This window comes from Typha angustifolia, chromosome 7 (genome assembly GCF_048772165.1).
Source record: "Typha angustifolia cultivar Huaian chromosome 7, ASM4877216v1, whole genome shotgun sequence".
In the NCBI taxonomy this organism is placed as follows: Eukaryota; Viridiplantae; Streptophyta; class Magnoliopsida; order Poales; family Typhaceae; genus Typha; species Typha angustifolia.
The window spans coordinates 15133852-15156615 of record NC_133245.1 but is presented as its reverse complement, the minus strand read 5'-3'; the positions used below and the strand labels follow the sequence as shown (position 1 = coordinate 15156615).

The 22764-nt window shown below is 34.9% G+C and overlaps 1 protein-coding gene across 1 annotated transcript; it reads right to left on the bottom strand.

Moving 5' to 3' along the window:
* Positions 1 to 6410: 6410 nt before the first annotated feature.
* Positions 6411 to 20613, bottom strand: LOC140762261 (uncharacterized). Its single transcript, XM_073099958.1, has 21 exons — positions 20104 to 20613; positions 19854 to 19998; positions 18966 to 19297; positions 18380 to 18461; positions 17981 to 18299; positions 17016 to 17074; positions 15556 to 15645; positions 14408 to 14499; positions 14168 to 14266; positions 13988 to 14065; positions 12785 to 12869; positions 12645 to 12703; positions 12469 to 12538; positions 12195 to 12286; positions 11818 to 11880; positions 11678 to 11744; positions 9968 to 10222; positions 9607 to 9723; positions 8514 to 8666; positions 7555 to 7681; positions 6411 to 7477 (listed from the first exon to the last, which is right to left on the bottom strand). The coding sequence occupies exons 1-20, from the start codon at positions 20550 to 20552 to the stop codon at positions 7583 to 7585; spliced, it is 2805 nt and encodes a 934-aa protein (XP_072956059.1). The 5' UTR covers positions 20553 to 20613; the 3' UTR covers positions 6411 to 7477; positions 7555 to 7582.
* Positions 20614 to 22764: the final 2151 nt, after the last annotated feature.

Sequence of the window (22764 nt, the reverse complement as noted above, 5' to 3'; positions counted from 1 at the left end):
TCTCCTCCTCCTCCTCCTCCTCTTTTTTTTCCCCCTTCATTTAAATTGATTGATTAAGATGTAGTTGTTCAATTAAAATTCTTGTTTATGCTTGATTCATGTACTACTTATTAGCAGTCTTCTATTAATTTAATTATTAAAGCCCCGCCATAAGTAAAGTTTCAGCAAGGTATATTGCTTAATTAGTATACCCACTTGGGGAGAAGCGTATATAATATTAGCAGAGATCGGTGAGTTAAAGCGATCTGGGATTGGCTTTTATGACAGTAACGTGGAGGTCGCCGGGTCTATTGATACCGTTGAGATGCCCACCAACCTATTTTTCTTTATTATTATTTACTATTATTTATAGATCATAAATATTAACAAATACATCTTAAGTCAAACCCATGCGCATATAACCTCTCTAAATATTATATACAAGATTTATTATTATTAGAAAGAAAATAAATAGGGATAAAAAATACTAATACTAATACTAATACTAATACCGGAGGGAGGAATGTGTTGCTTTCTGGGGACCGATGATGTATTTGGAGATAAGAGGGGGTGTAAAAGGACAAATATAGACACCCGTCGCGAGTGTATCAGAGTCAGAGAGCCCACCACGCTCTTTTTGTTTCCTAAAATGCCCTCCTCTTGCTTTAACCTTCTGTCGCCCCACCGGCAAGGTCAATTGGGGTGGGGAATAATCTCTCTGCTGTATTTCCCAAATTACCCTTCTCTCAGATCCCCCAAGCCTGACACCCGTTTATTCTGGCTGTCAGTTTTACCTTCCACCTTTTTGTGGACTCTGAAATTGACATTCAGGTGTATATCATTTCGTATCAACTAACTATATATATATATATATATATATATATATATAATTACTATGGTTAGATCCAAGTATGGTTTAGATTTTTATTGTATTGTAGTTTATTTCTTACAAGAGGCATTGTCTAGTTTCAGGCTCATAAGCTGGGTTAGTAGATATTATTTGCTTTATAATCTAAGTTTAGATTACTAACATTGAGCTTTAACTCTCCTCCTATGGACACTGCAAATGGACATATATAAGTTTTGTTATGACTTCATTCATGCTAAAACAAAATATTCCAAACCCAAGTGGATATATTATTAATATTCCTATCCAAGTGGTCCGTCTAAGTAGATCTCATTCCCAGAATAAATTTCTAGTACAAGTTATTCAGCCAATGACTTCCTACTTCCTTACATTTTTGACTACTTACGCAAGCAAGCATTTTAAGCTGTCCATATTGTTACGGACTATACCTTATTATCGGTTCATGGCACTCCACATTCTTTGTAAGATAGGATAATTATTGTAGTATAGAGACAAACAATGACAAAGAAGTTGTGGGAATTTAGAGATAGACAACTTCATTTTCCCACTTCTTTCTTTTTTTTAAATGCTTTCAATACATTAAAAAAATTATATATGCAAATTTAAAAGGATAAGTCTTGATATAAAGGTAAAAGAAGAGATGATGGAAGGGGTGTGTACTAGGAGATTAGGTATAAGATTAATATTTTTATGATCAAACCGATTGGTCCACTCTACTCCTAAGTCTTTTTCCTAAATCTTTTTCCTAGCTAGTTAATGTCACAAGTAGAGCTTTGACTATTCCAAAAGTTAACAAAAATAGTTGTCGCCCGTCTGTTTCATTTTTATCATCATAGCAGTCTAACAGACTATTAGTAGTCAATAAATTTGAGCCTCGCCTAATTATAATAGTGTCCCTTGAGTATTCTAATTTAGCTATAACGTAGCTTAGCCTTTTGGACATTCTTAACGTAGTTAATATATATAAGCAAATAATTATAAAAAAATTATAAAGAGAGAATTATTAAAATAATGTCTTTTAAAAAGTAAAATAATAACTAGAAAAAATAGAAACATTGCATAGAAAAAAAGGATAAGGGAGGAGAAAGAATTAGGTATTAATAAATATATATTGAGATAAAGTATTGTTTGATTATTATACTAGTAAAATAAAACTTATACTAGCATAATAATTATGTATTGCATTCGAAATCAAATATAAGAGACTGCTAAATACAATGCATCTTAATTTAATGCGAACTCATCAAAGAAAACTATTGTAAAGATAGATTTTAATCTCATAGCCTTGCTATGATCGATTTGGCCACCATTATTAGTTAATCAAACGTTAAGAATTTATCCGTAGACTATGATTATGATGCTTTGAAATCTTTGTGCCCAAGTTCAATGTTCATCATCTTGGTCCAACTCAAGAGAAGTTGCTGCTATTCGGATAAGATCTAGTTCATGGTATTATTGCCGACAAAAACTAATGCATTTATTATTGACCTCTTATGTCATTACTCCTATTGTTTGGTATCTAATCCTCCATTCTTAAAATATCAATATGTGAAATAGAAAACAATAGAGTTAGTAATCCATGATAGAGGCCTGGCTAATATTAGGATTAATATTTGATCATTTTTTTTAAACCAAAGCATTAATTATCATATTATATTATATTTTAAAATACACATCAAACTAATTCAAGTTCAGAGTTAAATTTAAGCTGTAATTAGCCGAGCTAGTGAGTCTCACAAGTGAGTGGCAGCAGCCTTAGTAGATAGATAGCAAGCTAGTGATTACTGAGAAGAAATAAAAAAGAATAAGAAAGAAGGGAGTAGTGGTAGCATTAGATCAGCACAACTCTAGCCAGAAAGAAGCTTTCTTCCTTTGGTCTAATTAACTGTAAGCTTAGTAGCTAAAAGAATCATTTGATTAGAATAGATAATGGAATGAAATTAAAGGTGGGGGCTAATTAATGGCAATGGAGTTCGGGGAATAGTAGTTATTGGGTCGTTGAGCGATAAGATAGAAAGGAAGTGGTAAGAAAAGCTTAGTGTAATACAAAGACGTGCTGCCTGATAAGACAACATGATGTGCTCGTTTTATAGATATTATTAAGTGTTTAAGTGCATGCCAAACCTTTTCTCCACTTGCCCATGGTGATGCAAACTCTCAAATAAACAAAGCAAAACAAGCACTTAATTTAGGATCAATCTAAAAGTGGTAAGGTAATTAGGTTTTCATTTTGTTAGGTCAAATTTTAGAATGATTTCTAAAAGTTTCTCCAATCACTTTAACTCTCTCTTAATCCTAACTTATTTGTAACTGGTTGGAGATAATTTATAAAAAAAAGGCACTCTCAATTATTAAATCTTTGTTAGATAGCCAGTTGACTTCAAATAGTATAATTTTTTTATTTTTTTTTACCATTGGTTTGAATTCTTTCTCTAGTTATTAATAAGTATACAATTGGGTCTTCACTTATTATTTAAAAAGGTTATGGGGTAGTGTGCTATGTGTCAATATGTCATCCACTTGAAGAGTTCACGAGCTAAGTCCTCCATCAGCAACTAACACAAAGTGTCTCCTTGGATGAACACAAGAAGATTAGCTCGGGCTGGTTAGCTATGTAGGGTGGGCCTGAACCTAGACAAGGGTTTACATCTTGGGTCTCATTCTAGACTCGATTATCTAAGTCAATTCATGCAAATATTTGTTGCGTAAAATAGACTAATCTTTTTAGTACAAGCAATCACTCAAAATAATTGTTTAGGTTTCGTATATTCAAGCAATTGACTTGTGGCATTGATTGATTTCGAATTGCGTCTTAGGGGAAATTATGCTTAATATTTTCTCATTAGAGAATTAGTTTTTATTGTATGTTGTAACCTTGTTTCGATCGATTATTAGCTCCTCTTGAGGGATTAATAGGATTGATTAAATCATCACATGTCGAAAATTAATGGTTAAGGATTAGACTACTGGTTAATTAAAATACACTATTCAAGGTACGGATAACTCCAAAAAAGACAGCAAGAGAGGGAAGAAAACAAACCTAACTTATCATGCTTGGCATGATGCGAGCCTATTTACTTTTATTATATAAGTTATAGTTAATCAACTAAAGCATACTATATGAGGCATGGATAACTCCAAGAGAGAGAGAAAAAAAGAGAGAAGAAACCCACCATGCCAAGCATGATGCAAGCTTATTTATTTTTAATGAAACTACTATTATTAAAGCAAAACATATTTTATGAGCAGTAGTTTCGATATCAGATAATTAGTAAGAGTTTTGCTTGCAAGAAGAACAAAGATGAAATCCACCCCTCTTTCCAAGAAGATAAGGTAGGTGGCAACCTTCACAAATCACCTAGATATATATATATATATATATATATATATATATATTATAATCCAATTCTTGAAAGTAATAATAAATTTCTAACATAATTTTACCCAAATTGCAAACCCCCCAAGTGGAATCTTTGGCATAACATCGACCCAACAATGACAAGTGGCTCATAGTTGCACATATCCTAGATCTTAGGCAGCCATGGCCCAACCAACCCTTTCTTTTCTCCATAGTGGTGTGTGGATTCTTATTAAGCTGGCAGCTTGCTTCTCACTGCGGTAACTGCATAGATTCCAATTGTTTGCCAACAGTGCTGTGTCTTACAGCACATACTTCACTATCATATCCAGATGCCCCCACCAATATAAAATCTACAAAGTACTATAGAGCTGGATCAAACCCCCTCCAATAGTCTTTAATCATCCTAAACTTAGATAAGTATCATGTAAAGTTAGACCTTAGACCGACCACCGTAGCTCAAATTCCGCCGTAGCTCTTTTGTCTAGTTTATAATTTAACTTACAAGCTCATAAAAAAAGAATGTTCTTTTCAATAAGACCAATGGTATCAAAACCCCCAAAAAATTATTCCAGACATAATAAGCATACAAGATGCCAGCCTCAATCCCTTGTGTAGGGGAATAAAACTTTAAATTAAATCTCTCTTTTTAAGGTTCCCTTGGTAACATGGGACACTACCAACTAGTCCCTCTCAAAACTTTGGAAGAATTCCTGCAAACCAACCCAACCCCTCAAAACCAAATAGTTTTGCCAATGGTAAGAGGCAAAAGAAAGGGCCTAAATCTTTCCTTGAGAGGGCAAGGCATAAGTTTAAAAGGGGCTAAGTTGGTATGTTGTTCATGCCAGATAAGTCCAGCCATATTTGAAAGCTATATAGATATAAAATACTACACCTAAGGCAACTTAGAGGATATTGCTAGCTCCATGTTATGCCCTTCTTCACCATGTTCCCCACTTGCATCCTTTTGCACATGCCCTTCCTTCACTCTCCCAATTAACAATGCCAATGGGCCCAATCCCAAAACAACCTCCTCTTTCTCTCTCTCTCTCTCATTCCTCCTTCCCCTTTTCCTTGTACTTAGGGCTTTGCAGTATTATTCTCACCCTACTTTAGTATGAGAGGAATAAACAAAAACTTTACTTTGTGAAAAGGGTAAACAAGCCCATGCCTTTCTTTTTAAGTAGTTGATGATAAGATGTGAGTAATTGAAATGAGTGAGTTAAACAAACATGCACAAGGCTTGCTTTAGTTACAGTGTTTAGGGGTTGTGGGAATTCCATTATGCCATCCATATTCTCATTAGGATATGCTTAAAGCTTTGTGGGCTCCATTGCAAAGCTTAAGCTAGCTGTGCAAAGAGTTGCTTGGCATCACCTCCCATTATTTTAATTTTTTTTTTTTTTTTTACAGCACTTAGCCAGGAATTAACAGTTGGGAGTTGGGAGACAAGCCGATGGCATTGAAATATTTATGTTTTGGATTTTTATTTTTTATATGGTTATTTTTTAAATCCATTAGCTTTCGACATGTGAGAGGATGCTTTGAGAGGAAGTCATTATCACAAGGCACACTTCTTATTTCTATGGGCTGTGAAGCATAAACTAGAAGCTATTGGAGATTCCTAGAGCTTATCTATAAGATACATTTTTGCAATTCACCCCTTTGCCAAAAACAGCAAGATTCTTGCTTACCCCTGTTCATCGATTGCCACTTATCTTGTTTGGCCTCACATACGAGCTGGGCTGCATGCACTTTCCACTCTGCTCTGCTACAAAACTACAGCCAGTAAAAGATGAGAAATTTACATAAAAGAAGAATGAGAAGGGTCGTATCACTTTTCACATGAACGCTTTTGTCAATCACGTACAGTCTCCAGATAAATTAAGTCGTAGAAAGCTTTTTTTTTTAATTAAAATTATTAAAAAAAAAAAGATTCCAGATTGAGTTGAGCTATTGTTTGGGCCACCACCATTAGTTTATTTTTAATGAGTACCAAAACTAGAGCATGAAGTCCTAATATAGTGATATAACTTATAAGCTACTTGCTCAAAAGAATTACTACTCTACAAGCAAGAATAAAATTTTTAAGTGGGTTTGTCAAGGTCTTCTATTATCTTCTCTACTCTATTCTAGCAAAATCCAAGTCATATCCTGGTGATGTCATATAAATAGCATGTCAACAATATCAATGGAAGTACCAATTCAACCTTTTCTTTTTTTCTCATCATTTTTCTTTTTGACTTCTCAATAATCCATTACTTCTGTCAGAAAACTATACATCTTAAATGCACACCAAATTAGTTAGGGTAGGAGCTGGGCCTCCTATAATAATGGTCCACCAAAAGTCCCTAACTACCTCAAGTACAAAATTCATTATTCATCAGAATTTAGAGCTTCAACTGAAGGCCGTTTTGATCACCAGCAAGTGTTTTTTTACAAGCTTTGTTCATCACAAGGTGGTTGCGAATAACGACGACGGCAACTGCATTGAAGCAAAGCTGGTGCAAAGGCAGGATGACCATCATAATTTGTAAGCTATGCTAAAGTTCTGCAAGATCTCAAGAAGATATAATTTGTGGTAGCTCCTACAAGTTCAGATTTCAAGGTCAGATTGTGCCTCCCACTTTTGCTTGCTCTAGCAAAGAAGCAATCAGAGTAATCCCGCAGTATAAAGAGAACAAGTAGGAACGCATAAGACAGTGTACAGCTTGGTATGGATCAGAACAACAATATTGTGAAACACACTATCACAGTGCTTCGTATACAGCATAATGCAGCTGTTATACCTGCCATGCCCACAACTACACATTTCAATCATTGCCAAGGTTTAGACATAATAAGGCAACTCTAAAGTAATCAAAGGATTTTCTAATGGGAAGCAAACAATCCTTTTGGGGTCTCCAACAGTTGTGACAAATCTGGTCAAATTACGACCTGTCCTAAAACCTCCATTCCTCCTCTGTAATTTTCTCTTTTGTACTCTTTTTCATTAGTTTCATGAAACTCTAACTGCAGCCTCCACTGTCTTCTCACATTCAAAATAAATAAATAAAATGTGTGAGAGAGACTGATTCAGTGCCTCTCAGAACACCAGAAGGGATCTACTACCCCTGTTTCCGTGATTCTAGTTCCAGTTGTGGACCCTGATACAAAATCCCAACAGGATGCCAGTGCTGGGGAAGAAGTGTCAATCCCTGAAAGATCCATAATTTCTGAGGACTAACACAGCAAAAGAGATTCGATGTGATATTCCAATTGCCATAATTTATCTGCAGAACAAAAGATTGTATAATTAGTTGTAGAATTGGGTCTGGTGGAAAGACATTAACAGTGAAAATTCTTTCACCTTTGCATAAATAGGAACTTGTTAACAACTAAGCCCCATCAGAAGAAGTAGCAGCAAGCAGCTTCCTTACTTCACTAAGACAGCTATCAAGTGCCCTGAATTCCTCAGTCTCTTGAAAGTTCACAGCCTGGAATCATGCAGAGGTGTGTTCCTGAGTAGTTATGCATGTGTAGACTGCAATGTGCTTAAATGCAGTCCACTGAAAAGACATACAGTCTGAGGGAACTGGGGATATGCTTGTTCAATCTGATACCTCTAATATGAAGGCAAGTTGAATGACAGTAACATGAGCACTGAATTGTGACCGAGCATTAATGGTTGTGTATGTAAATCATGCACAAATGCAGTTTTAGAAAAAGTAGACTTTTAAGCTCATAGATATTATCCTACACTTGTTATTCTCTTCTAATTATTCACCGTATTGTGGTCGCACTATTTGTTTTGGGAAGTGTTACACAATAAACCTGACACTTTCACACACCCTAGAATAAGTTCCCACTTATCCCTTTCTAATTTTTTGTATAGGTTTCTTATTTATATATTATGTAATTTCACCCGTTCTCTGACATTAAAAAAAACTATATAAACATGCTTAACACAGAAATGAGAAGTGTAGTACACAGTAAAATAGTACACCCGAATAATACAATTACAACAATCATTTTAACAGTTTTGCTCATAAAAAATTATGATATATACAGAAAACCATATTGTCAGAAAACATGTATTATTGTCCATGTGGAAACAGTATTAATTTTATAAAACTACATTAATCATATTAGGTTGACTTGCCACTTTTTTTTTTTTTCTTACAGTAGCATTTTCTTGTTTAATTTTGTAAAAACATTTATTGCATTTACTAATTTATAGGGCCTTGTAGGCAACAAGACATTAGTATCCGCAACAAGAAAACTTATGCACACACATCCTTTTTAGTTATTGATCAAAACAGATGTTACCTGCTTCACAGAGCTTCTTAAGTGCATCTCAGCTGTAATTAATTCTCGGCGATTTCCAGTAGACGAAGCAATTTCCATGTAAATCTTGCAAAGCTGAAAAGAAGCATGCGCAAACCTTTTGAACTTATTGCTATCATGCCACATATCTGAACCCTGCAACAAAGAAAATAAAAAATAAATAACTAAACAGACAATTCAATCAAATGGGACACATCCAAGTTTATAGAAGTGTCCCACAACTTCAAAGTTCTAAAAATACAGAGCCTAGAAGCTTTAGAAGAAACTGTTAAGCAATGATAACTGAGGATTGCTGTGTCAATCAGCACAGTCCGCGCTAGGAGTGTGTGCCTGCGTGTGACATGAGATGTGCCGCTCGGTGACAATGTGTGGTGCTACCTATATCACCCGTATCTCTTGATATGGTAAAGACAAAACGCACAGGACATCTTAAGTGACCCAATACCTATTTACTTAGTTAAAAAGACTCATTTTATAGGTCTCTTTGCTGGTAGGCTTACTTCCTAAACAAAAACAAAAACAAAAAAAGGAAGAAAGAGAGAATTTAAGTCTCTTCCTATTATCTTTAGTTTAAAAACCAAACCTGAGATTAATCATCCTAAATGTAGCAAAATGAAGTTAAATCTATCATTTGTAAGAGGTCATTCTACATAGATCAAGCATTTTGTGCTTGAACAATATAACATTTTATTCAAAACATAGGAATTAAAGGGAAAGGATAATTGTTTGATAATGTATTGAATCATATTTTTACTTGAGTGTTGTTATAATTAGGTCCTTTACAACTTTATTTAGGGATAAAAGACTCTAAAATAAACTTCTATACATATTTTAGAACTTAAAATATGTATAAATATTCTAAAAATCTATTTAGATGTGTGTCAATACACAGGTGCATGTCAAGTTGACATGGGGTATGCCAATAGAATATCAACAAGGCATGTACCACTGGCACATGCCAATAGAATATCAACAAGGCATGTACCACTGGCACGGCAATCCTTGATGATAACCTTAACTTTTGAAGCAATTACTTCAGAGTGCGATTCAAAATAAAATAAGATTACATAAAGACCTGGAGGGATCGAACTTGCTTCAGGAGAGCTTCAGAACACATAGTGAGGTCGCCCTTGATTTTGTGCCACCTAGCATATAAACCCCATATATCTCCAGAACCACCATTTCGAATAACCTAAAAAAAACACATTAAAAGTTCACTCATGCATAAGAATTGACTTTCAGGGAAAGTGCCATGCTGCATGAGGATATGTGCCACCATTGAAGGATAAAAGGGATCAGAAAGATAAGAATAACAATAATTGACACCAATGTTAAGACAACTAAATTTACTAGTCATATAAGTAGCTAGCCAACCAAGAACACAACAAAAGCAACAAGAAATAACAGAGAAGGGTAGACCGCGAATCATTATACACCTGTTGTAGAACATTCCCAAGCATATCTAACAAGCTGCTATATTCCCTTGGCCCTTCAAGGACAGATTCTGGGTGTCCCGACTCATTGGATGTGTCGCTTAAAGAATTAGCAACACTAGTTTGATGGATATCAAACGAAGGTAGAGCAGGAGTAGAGGACCTTTCCTCAAACTTCCTCATCAGCTTATCTAGTAATTCAACATCCACCCGCTTGTTAGATGACAGATCTAGTACCATTTTAGTAGCTTCCAGCGCCTGCAATGAATGGATAGTTAGCATCAGTGAATTCTCAAAACTAGTCCACATTTAAGCGACTTTAAATTATAAGATCCTGGTGTGCCAGGATATTTAATACTAATGAATGTTAACTGTATCTCAAAACCACAATGTCATCTGATCTTGCATCATCTCAAAATTCACCCACTTTAGCAAATCAATATCATAAGTACCAAAGAAGGGCAAAATAAAACTTTGTTCACTATTAGAGAGTACTAACTGTAAGAACTGAGGGATTTTTTTTCATTATTAGAGAGTACTAACTGTAAGAACTGAGGGGAAAAAAAAAACGGATGTTCACTATTAGAGAGTACTAATTATAAGAACTGAGGAAAAAAATATGAAGAGGGTGCACACGCGGGTTTTTTTGGCTAAATCCAAATTAAAATTTGATCTCTCTATTATAAAAACCCCAATCAAAATCAAAATTCAATTATTATCTGTTAATTCAGTTTAATTAGAGAGACATCAATAGTGTCATTGGTTATTTTTATTATTGGATTACGTTTATTGTAGTCAGATATTCATATTAATTATTATCATTATGGAGTTAGAAAATTTATTAGACTTCATGTATTTGAAGTGTATTGAGGTACATTGTCAGTTATAATTCTGATTTCGGGTCTTGATACTATCCTAGTAAGAATTAGTTATTATATTTCTTTTAAACTTAACATTTAAAAGAATATGTTAAGAACTGTATATATATCGACAACCCAGGACATCAAAAGCAAGATATATAATTTGGTCTCCAAAGAAATCTTTGGGACAGTAGTTGAATTTGAGGTCTGATTTAGTGTCTCTTGAAAGATTTCAGTTGAAACAGAAACCAAGGCTTTAGAAATAAATTTAGCAATATTATTGCAGAAATGTATAAATTTGTATTTTATGATAATCTCAGCACTACCATTAATGATAATTTGTAACTAGATCATAGGGATTATCATCCCACTCCCTTACTCAGAAAAAAGGCAAAAACGAGAGAACAAGAGCTAGAGAATGGCATAAAGAGGGGGAACGCTCGCCAATAAGTCGAATAGAGGAATAAAGATAAGAGGCTGGAGCACAATCTCTGGTCCATCATCTGTAGCGGGTTAAGAAAAATATTAGGAGTCCAAATGTCCAATTTTATTGCAAGGATAGAGAATGGTTTTAGATTATACACTCTTTAGTACAGTATTTGTTTTAACCAAACAAAGTATGCAACCAAAACTTCATAAACTAGGAAGAAGAAAATGAGAATTTTGGATGGTCCGGGCCTAGTTCGCTTCACTTGGGTAACTCTAGGATATCAGTGATCTCTTCAAGGAAGATTATAGCTATATTGCATGTCTATGCCTACACATCCCTACCAAATTTGTTTAGTGCATCAATCAGATACCTGTAGGCTGAGAGACTGAAAATATTAAAAATAAAAAACTTTTCATATCTAACCTGGTGTAAGTTTCCTACATCCAGAGATACATGACTAAAGTTCTCCCAAAGTTGCCAACTATTTCTCCTGCAAAAGCCCTCATGTCAAACATTGAATCTGCCATCATGTTACTTGACAAATGACAATAAAATTTAAGAACCTGAATTTTAGGGCTTCCTTGAAAGCAATGAATGCCGCTGTGTTCTTCTTCCTGATCATATGCCTGAACAGTTCATTTTAAAGATCTTTCAGAGAGTAGAAGTAAAAAGGAAGAAGAGAAAAATCATTTGACACTGAAATATTTGTAAATCTAGAAATGCATTCCATCTAAAGGCTATTACAAACATATTAGATGTACTAAAATTGATAGTGCTTAACATGTTGTGCATACAATGCAATAAGTTTACCTCGTAATGAAGGATATGTATCAGCAAGGCCGAAAAGGAAGTAGAACAAGAAATAACAAGAACAAAAGATATAAAAAGGCAAAATAATAATAATAATAAGAAAAAAGAAAAGAAATGTGAATCAACATACAAGCATGCAATATTATTCCAAGCCTCTCCATTATCAGGATCTATCTGAACAGCATGAGTAAATGCATCCACTGCTTTCTCAACATCACGTGACTGCAGAAACCAAATACCAGGCATACAATAAATTACCAATTTATTCACATGAATGCGAGTGCCAGAAGGAGTTGTATAAGATACATAATTTGATTAATTCTTACATACAGCAAGAATTAGAATCTACATATAAATATGCCAGGAAATGGCATGCTACATAAGGAATAATGAATAAGGATCACCTTCAAAGCTGCTGCACCAAGAGCAAACCAGCCATCTGGATACAAAGAATTTAATGCCAATGCTGATTCCCTAAAGAAATCCCAGTAGAAATAAGTATTTTTTTTTGCTGTGACTAGAAACACTAGTAAATCGCATAAAAAAGAAAGGAAATTATCCCAGTTATGAAATTATGTACCAAAGAGTTTTAGATGTTTCATAGTCACCCCTGTTATAAGAACTTCGAGCTAGAGACCGCTGTCAAGAAAGAAAACCCATTTCAAGTAAACAAAATGTACCAAAATGAAGGTACAAAAGGAAAATATTAAATAACTTCACCAAAGCTCGAGAGGATTTATTGTTTGAAACTTCCAAAGCTTTTTCATAGTGGGCATCAGTGGTTGTGACATCACCAAGTGAACACCTATAAAAGCAAGCAAGCATCATAAAGGACAACGAAGCACATACCACTATGAAAATAATACACCCAAGGCAGAAAACAGAAAATCTACAGCATGGTTATTTAGTATGGCATCCAAACTGTAGTTAACATGTATGCAGCCCCCCGAATGTGCTAGAAAATAGCAAGAATAAAGAAGGGTGAACATGCTCACATTTGTAATTTTACAATTAAAAATAAACAATTAAATAAAATTATAACAAAAAAAAGTAGATAAAAGACCTACAAGAATCTAAAGGAATTTGGAGAATACATGAAGAACTAAAGAAAGACTTCCTATGAATGAGGCTCCTTAGATGTAGCAAATCATAGATGTAATTGTTCTGAAATGAGAGAAGGAAAGTTTCAGCAAAGATTTAAGGAAACATTACCAGGTATCGATCAAAAGGGAAATGGCTGGGGAATGACGAAAGGAATGAAAAGGGTAAGTACATGCTTTAAAAACTTTAATAATTAAGACAGCTGAGAAACATGTCTAGTATTTATAATGCCAATTGTGAAATGTTTCATGTTGCAAAAGTGTCTTCAACAGCTCCTTAGTTTTAGACATGAAGAATGTCTGATAATTTTTTTTTCCTTACATATCTCTCTCAAGACACTCATAACCTACAAAACTATGAGAACTTTCTGATTCACATTATGATGGACCATGTGTGATGTGTCTATCATGTGCTCAAAGCACTAGAGAAATTTTTCTACAACAACCAGAAGAGGTAGCATTATACACATTCTTATAAAAAATGTAAGTAGGGAAAATACAAATTAGCTATTTTCTGTTCCAACCTGCTTTTACATCTGAGTATAAAGTTTAGATTAACATGGATAACAGCTATTTATCCAGCTTGAATCCTCTTCAGGATCCAAAATGAGAATAGTCCTGTCCAGTTCGAGACTTTTTGCCTATTTGAATTTTCTGAGTCCAGTTGCAAAGTCAAGTCACATAGAGCATAGTAGCATACCATACTATTAATTTTCACAAGATTAACAATTTCTGCATGATAAATGAATTTTCAAATGGAAATGATCTAGAACACTGTATCTCTGAGTAAATCCAAGCACCTGCAAACGGAAGATTTACGTACCATAATCTTGGGTCATTAGGTGTCTCAGATAGTCGTGCCTTGATAAGATCAACAGCTGCTGCCTTCTTATCCAGCAATCTGTCAAATTACAAGAAAAAGAAGTTACAGCTTTACTAATTAGCATAAGCGGATGCTGAGAACCACAAGCTAACAATATGTTTAAACAGGAACAAACCATACTGGTAGCAATAGATTAAATTATCCCATAATTCAAGATCTTCAAAAATATGTAGGGCCTCCCCAATCATACCACAACTAACCAGAAGTTCACTATATTCCCTGGAAGTTCAAAGTGAAATAGAAAAGTTAACTTTCCAAAGATAAATCCATGATATAGTGTGCAATAGAAAATGTAAATTAGAGGTGAAAATTCAGTGCAGAAAATGGAACTACTGTCCAAAAAGGATCGCCAATACATACTTGCGCAATGCAGGAACAGTTGGCATATAAACTCCAAAAGCAAATTGAATCCTTTGTGCAGCAACAGGAAGAGCTTTATTAACCACTTCAACCTATGCATGTATCAACTATTTACATTAGCATGACTTGGCTGAGGGACATATGTAAAATTATAAGAGGTTAGAAACTTAGAATAATCCTGACATTTCAAACGTCTAACCAGTAATACAAAATTTGGGGCTGTAAACTATGTTTTAGAAGCTTGGTCAAGGAACTAGTGCTGAATCCCAACCCTTGAATCCCTTGGTCAGTACACTATGCTATCTTCATTTAACATGCTTGAAGCACCTCAAAAGAAGTTTCTTTTATCATATTCCGATTAGTAATTTACTAACTTCAATTTCACAAAGATACGCCCGTTTCTTACATCAAACAATTTTTCTCCAACTTGAAAAACAGATACTTAAAAATCTAACAAGAATAATAGACTACTTGAATCAGTATGCATGTCAGACCCCAAAATGGACTTACAGCAGAATAACATAAACAAACAGCATCAATCAGCAACATTGACAGAATGTTAAAAGAAAAGAAGAATTAGAAGGAACCCTCAGTGACAATCAAATGCATCAATAAGAGATGCCAAGAAGCCCACAAGATAAACTGGCAATAAACAGAACACATGAAAATATACAATTCTGCAAGGAAAAGGAAAGTCAGCAAGTTATATTAAGTAAAAGATATTAAAAAACATAATCATTAAACAAGAAAAACTCAATAAGAACAACTTATAATCTTATATACAATGGTGTAGACATGCTATGAACTTCATGTATAGAAATGATTGATCATGTGGGTTATGCCAGATTTCATTATCAGTCCGTACCATGTCAATGCCCTGTCAGGGCCAAATATAAAGGAATATCTTAACGCTCCCCCATGCTGACTCATGCCGATATGTGCCAGCTGTATCAATTGGTTAACATCAATATGATGCCCAAGATACATGAATCATGGTGAATGATTAATGCTTCCTTGGAAGTTTATGAACATATAGAATTATATCAGTAAGGTATCTATGAATTATGCAACAATAAAGGTGCATTTGAACTTTTCAAGTAGACAATAGAAAATACACCCAAGCAAAACAATGTTGAGTGTCAACATACCAAGTTATCCATCATTAACAAAGCGCGCTCTTTTGTGTGACTACGACCGGACTCCCATCGAATACGCAGAATGTCACAGAAGCTTCTAATCTTGAGAGAAAAGTCCATTAGAAATGACAGGACATTCCAGGACATAAATAAACAAAGATTGTCCACCAACTAGTAAACTCCACGTACTCAAAGAGTGAAAGTGAATATGTAGAAAGCTTCCCAAGTAAATATAACTCAGAAGCAACATTAATTTGCCATAAAAGATCATGATCTCGAAAAGACTATTAAAGATCTAGTGTGTTCTTGTTACTTTATTAAGTAGCACATGCTGAGCCTGTTCCTCTACTAGCTTTATTTCTATTTTGACCTATACTTCTAGAACATATAATCGTATGGGAAAATTATACCACTAAGTTGGAAGGAAACCTCAAGAAGCTTACTTTAAAAGGTAACTCATGATATTATGATTTAATGCAGATTGTGCATAGCAAAATGCAGAAGAGTCGATCTAGAGTTCCTGTTCACAACTCACAAGTAGTATGCCGGTAAACAAACTTCCCTTCTATTTATACTGCTTACTTTAATGGGTTAAACTTCTTGACCTGCAAGCATCAAGTATGCAAGTCTATTCTTTTAGGTCAAACAACCAAACAATCTGAGGCATTTTGCTGCTTTTATCAATACTATCCTAGAACATTATTTGGACTCTTCTTGTACAAGACCTTCTTCTATGGAATTCCTCCAACCCTTTTAATTAGGATGACTTTCCATTACTTTTGTCAGCACAAAGAGTAGTGTTGTAACAGTATGTGCATTAGTAAATTGAATATCCTGGATTTAAAGAAGTATGTGCAAGATCCCATTGATAAAGATTGGCTTGTTGCCATTGGATTATTAAAATCTACACAATGTTGGCTCAAAGAGCTTTGCTAGGGTTTGTGCTGAGGTAATTTGTTTATTATTTATGTAACAAGTTTATTGTCTTTGATTTAATTTTAAATATGGATCACTCATTTTAATATGTATAGATGACAAAGGAAAATCATAAGGAAAACCAAAAGAACTTGATATGCATAATTCTTTAGCATCATATAAAAAATATATTTATATATTGGTTTGACCATCCTGTTTGTACCGTGGATATGGTTTGAACTTTGAACCACTATATCAGCTTCTCTTTTTCTTTTTGGCTTTTCCTATATCGAAAAACCTTCCATTGTGACCCAGGTGACACATTTAAAATGCATAACTTCATCTTTATATTTCCCATAGTCATATAGTAAACTTATAACATCTACATTCTGAGACTTCTCTATTTCACATGACAGGACTCAGTAATTCTAGCCTACATATTTCTGGAGGAGCGAAAAATTAATGGTTGCGAAGACTACTGAAGAGGACAGGTTACAAAAAGGAACATGTTGGCAATGCTAAAGAACTAGAACAATGCATGAACAATTACAACTTACAGAATAAAGGGAATGGCTTTGAGCATCAATGGACTCTATGTATGGGCCCATCTCCCACCCTGCATTATAAGATCATCTGTAACATGTCAAATAAAATCATATAAATTGCATTCAAGAATATAATGACGAATAAAAAAGTGCTGTATGCTGATACCTAAATCAGTTGACCACCACAAATAGTGCAGTAATTCAAGTAAATTGCTAGAGATCATTCACACACATGCACATTAATCTACAAAAGTATCGTTAGAATAAACATAGAAAAATAAGTTACATATGTATGGATACATGCATATAACATTAAAATAGACATTAGTTTACAAATATAGAACAGAAAAATCGCAATTCCAATTTATAGACCGCATATATTTGCAATGAAGAACATCACGGTTATGAAGCCATTAGAATTTTTTTTTTTTTAAAAGGAACATACAGAAGGATTGACGATAACAGCTAAAGTGTACATTGCACCTCATAGCAGCCATTATTTTGTCAATTCAGTACTAAATAATAAACAGTTGTTGGTCCCAAAAAAATGGCTAGAATAATATCATATCAGTGAACATTGACAAATAAAGTGGAATGCAAATCAACCCATCAAATGGCTATATAGAGTTGATGGCATGCACATCAATTTTTTACTTTGCTTTAGCAAGGAATCTAACGCCATTTCTTGAGTGCTAATATCAGGCTAATGAAATCATAAAATTGTGGCCAATATTCAGACCCTAATTGACTTGCTCTAGCCAATCAACTGACTTTAGGTGTGGATTGAAAATCTTCAAGTAGGACATACAGGAGAGCATATGGCATAAATGCCTCCATCCATGGCATGTCATGTTACATGATTGTACAGTATAGCAAATTCCTAGGAGAATAGAATATGTATAAATCATGATTCAGAAAAGTATAAATGATATAAATTTGAAGCAAATTTAAGAATTCATTTACAAGGAGTGACATACTCGACAACTCATCATCACGACTGCGTCGCCTAAGATGTAGGCATTGAGCCAATACAACTGCTTGCTGGATAGCTGACAACAAAAGGTTACTACTAGAGCCGGTACTATTTTCATTGACATCACTCATCATCTCACTATGGAGCAATCTTGGAATCCTTAATATATCAGAAGAGTTATTTTGTGCATGAGGACTAGAAATTTCTTTGTCTTCAAAAGAAGAAGCATCATGCTGGGTTGGAGAAGTCTCAGTTGGACTCCCATCATGATTAACTTGTCTATCTGCCTTTGCAACAAGTACCAACTGAGGCTTTGCATCCACCTACACCAAAGTATTGTGTGGTTTTGTTAGATTGTAAGAATGCAAAGATGACGTCATACATAGTTTAAGTATAACCCAACCTGGTGTATTGTCCGAAAGCCAAGGATGCCAGTAAGAGATAGTTCTAGGCTGCATGCTTCCTCAGCAAATTTGAGATGCATCCTATCAAAGAAGCCAAGAATTCCAGTAATAAAAAAGATAAAACTATTCTCACAAACATTAATCAACTTTATAAACTTCATATATATATATATATATATGTAACTGTTTACTTCCTGGATAAACATGTCAATACATATTGGCATAAAATGCAGGAAACAGGAAATGTAATAGTTAATAGGCATCACCTTCCAGAGTTTACATGGACCAGATTGTAGCCAAACAAAACAACAGTACAACTGGTACTTCGAAGATACAACTAGAAAAAAATTCTAATATTTCTTGCAAATTTTAAGGCCAAATTAAGATGATAGAACACTTAGTCAAGAAAAGGTGCACAAAGTGCTTATATACAGACAAAAGCAGAAGTTTGAACTATAAGCAACAGTGGGTCCTAGAGCTCAAAATTTGGTGAAGGTTCTAGAAAGTTGTGAATGATAAGCAACAATAAAATTCATCCAAAATGACAAAGAAGAATTGTACTATAATGAGCAGTGAAATGGTCACCTTGAAGAATCAACACGGCCATACTTATATTCTGCGATTCCTGCTTCTAACTGAGCAACTGATACAATGGTTAAACCTTCTCCTTCGTATAACAAAGATCCCCAATAACTAGAAACCTTTTCCAGTTCACCAAATTGAAGCAAGGTATCCTTCTTAAGTACTTGCACTAGCTCGTATAAAGAAGATGACAGTTCTTCTAAGATCCTTTGCTGAAGGAGGATGATCCTACATAACCACCAAGATACACTTCCTTCACCACTTAGACAAGTATTTTTCCCCTTGGTGGACAAATCCTTTAACTTGCTCAGCAAAATTTTTGCATAGACAATATACTGTAGAGAAATAACATGTTAACCAACAATTTCAAAATACAACCATATAACCAAGGCAACAACTCATCTGCAAGAAGTCCAAATATGCAACTGGACTCCTTATCAAATAGTGAGAAGGAAAAAATAATACAGAACTCGACAGAGAAGCTGACTTCAGCACATGCAGGATACAGCAAATACATAATGTTGGTTCAATCCTAATTCGATTATGGAAAACCACATTGAACAAAAGGAAGGAGAAAAAAAAAACGAGAGACAAAATAAGCAACATCCTTTTCTGCACATACTGCACATAGATATGATGCTGATGTCTCCTTTAAATGCAGGCAATAGCGCATGCAATCCTATGGTCATCAAAACATTCAACAGCCCTACTTAAACTCTCAAAGGTCTATGGAGTTCCCATGTCACCTTGCAAGTGCCCCTTAAAGTGCCTACCAACCTAAAAGGTCATCAAATATGCAGATGATATGATTTCCAATCAAGGAATCAATCACCACATAATTTTCATGAAACGGTTCATCAAAACATAAAAGCAATATCTTGAATCCCGCACCTGCAAGAGCGAGAATTTGCCCTGCACATCGCAACCAACCGAAGCCAGCGATCTCCGAGCCCAAACATCCCACTCCCCTCCGCCATTATCATCTTCTTTCTTCTTTGCCGCCGGAATCGGAAACGGAGAAAACTCGCCAGTCGGCCTTCCAAGAATCCAAGAATTCAGCAACAAAACCCAAAAAAAAGAAAGAAAGAATACAAGCCAAAGTTATAATTTTTACACTACTGTGACATCCAAGAAGACTCACCCGGTCAGGTTCCGCTGCGTGAACGCAAGAAACGCCGCAACGCCGAGGCACATCAAGAGCGCACACTTGCACTCCAGTTCGTCATCCATTTCCTCGGATCCGGCATCAAGAACTTGAAGCCAGGCCTCTGCCGCGCAGCTCAACAAGAACGAGTCAATGCTCCGCTCCGCCTCTGCGTAGAATAGAGCGGCGGAGTCCGTGGAGTTCTCGAAATCCCAGGAGATAGCAAAGGGGAAGGGGAGGAGAGCGGCGTCGGAGGCGAGGACGTCCCCGTATTCTCCGCGCTCGATCGAGATGAGGAGGGATTCGATAAGGGGGCGAAGGGAGTTGGAAGGGTGAGAGGGTGAGGGCTTGGGGGAGGAAGGTGGGGAAGAGGGGGTTTGAGATATAGTGCAGCGGAGGAGGCGTAGCTCGACGGAGCGGAGGAAGCTTGGCTCGGAGCCCGCCATGGTTATTGGTCCGGAGGAATTGGAGAGGCGGAGGGTTAACTAGGGCTTTAGAGAGGGAAGCCCGGGGGGGCTTTTGCAATTTAATTGAATATGATTTTTTATATAAAACTAAGTGTAGAAATATTTCTATGGTCGCACATTATTATAATAAAATATATATAATGTAAATATGTGATGCAAATTAAAATTTATTATTATAGACTAAAAAGTTAAATATAATACAAATCTCACGGGTGACATTTTAAAAAGTACATATCTTACTTAAACCCTCGTAAATACTAATATGTTATATATATATATATATATATATCCTTTAAAAATCTTTTATTTGCTTTTATGTCAATATTTTACGAGATTTTTACATAATTATTACTTTAAAAAAATATTATAATTGCTATCAAAAATATCACTCTGCTGATAAATCTAACTAATAATAATTAAAGTATGATACATACTGCTTTTCTCAGGCATAAATTACTAAAAATAATTTAAAAGCTAATCAATATTAAATCCATGCCAAAAAAAAAAACATATTGTACTTTCTGATATAAAAGTTATTGATAAATATATATATCCCAAACTTGGGGAAAAAAACAAGGAGTGTTTTAGTTATTTGCATATATTTATTAACTTTAATAATAATCTGTTGTGAATATTTATTAAACAAAAAAAACTGTAATAATAATTTTAGAAAATGAAAAAATAATGACTATTATGTAAAATCTCATCTTTTTATTAAGCAAAGTGATTTTTGATCCTATGTCCTTTAAAATCCCTTCTTTACATGAATACTTGGAGCTAACTAAATCATTAAAAATTAAACAATTTTATTGTCCGAATAAAACCACCGATGAAGTATCCGTTGCATACTTATCCAGGGGTTTCATTAAAAGGGACAAAGAAATAATTACAATAAGATTATATAAACCATTACTCAACTCCGCATGCATCCTCTTTTTTCTAATAAATATATTGACTCTCTACACTAGAGAAGACCTCTCACTTCTAACAGTGTTGCAAAAAACATCAAATAACTATTTTTATTATAAAGATAAAATGATTCATGGAGGACATAATATTGATCACTGGAAATTACATGTCGCGTTTTTAATAAAAAAATCTAACATAAAGGATATTTTGAAGATGTTACATAGCTAAAGAGGTGTGATGGAGAACGAAAAGATAGGGAGTCTCAACGTGGAAAATGAGCAACAATCACGAGCCTACATGTAGTTATCTCTGTAATAAATTGATATAATTAATATTTTACCCCTATAATAAATTGGTAAAATATATCAATAAAAAGGATGGAAAAGAAAGAGCTGTCGAATACATCAAAAAATCCCGATGACCCCAACTGTCTTTATATTGAGTTGTTAACAGATTTTGTCAACTCGATATTTATCGTTGTTTGATTCCGATAGGGGGTTTAATCATGGATAAACTCCCCCCCATCAGGAAACAAACAGATCTTATCTATGCCATGCTGCCACCTTCGGCCAGAATCCAAGCACCAACTACGTACTTGGCGATAATACAAGGACCACATAATGCAAAATACTTGCCTAAATCCAAGCACCAACTGCTGGAGTTCACATACCTTTTTATCTTTGAAGTGATCCACACAAACCAGTAAACCAGAAGGATCCATTTACGAGGACCGACTGATGTGGAATACACTAATAATGTTGCATAAATTTTGCCTCCTCGGATGGCACCATTGATAGGAGCATAATGCATGATGTAGTACAAACCGTGTTTGTTTTCTAGTTGCAAGCTGCTAAATATCACCAGACTCCTTGGCAACTTCAATGCTGTTGGTTCAGGAACAAAGACGACAAGTTGTCAGTAGGAAATGTGCCAATTTAGATGCAAAGCATGTGAAGCAGATTGACAAATAATACAAAATAAATCAGTACAAAGGTAGGACTGAAAGATCTCTAGTGATATGGGATCCCATGCTGATATCGTCTTCAGTGTGCATACTGTGTTTCCTATATTTTACTACAGGTGGTCATTAATTCAAAGCATTTGTATAAGGAAAAGGGGACGTCACTAAACTCTAAAGATTAGCATCAACGTATTGCCACCAGCTTTCCTCATTTATTTAAAATTGCATGGGATCCCAATATTTAAGTGGCTGATGCTTGGGGTGGTAGTGGTTTTCAATTGAGTTATAGAAGGGGTTTGTCTAAAGATCTATTGACTATAA

Bases quoted from the DNA above. Each gene is read 5' to 3' on its own strand.
- LOC140762261 (XM_073099958.1), bottom strand. From the start codon at position 20,552: ATGGCGGGCTCCGAGCCAAGCTTCCTCCGCTCCGTCGAGCTACGCCTC. The intron at 19,999-20,103 runs GTGAGTCTTCTT...GATTCTTGGAAG, and splicing joins ACGCAGCGGAACCTGACCGG to GCCGACTGGCGAGTTTTCTC. The intron at 19,298-19,853 runs GTGCGGGATTCA...ATTTCTCTACAG, and splicing joins GCAAATTCTCGCTCTTGCAG to TATATTGTCTATGCAAAAAT.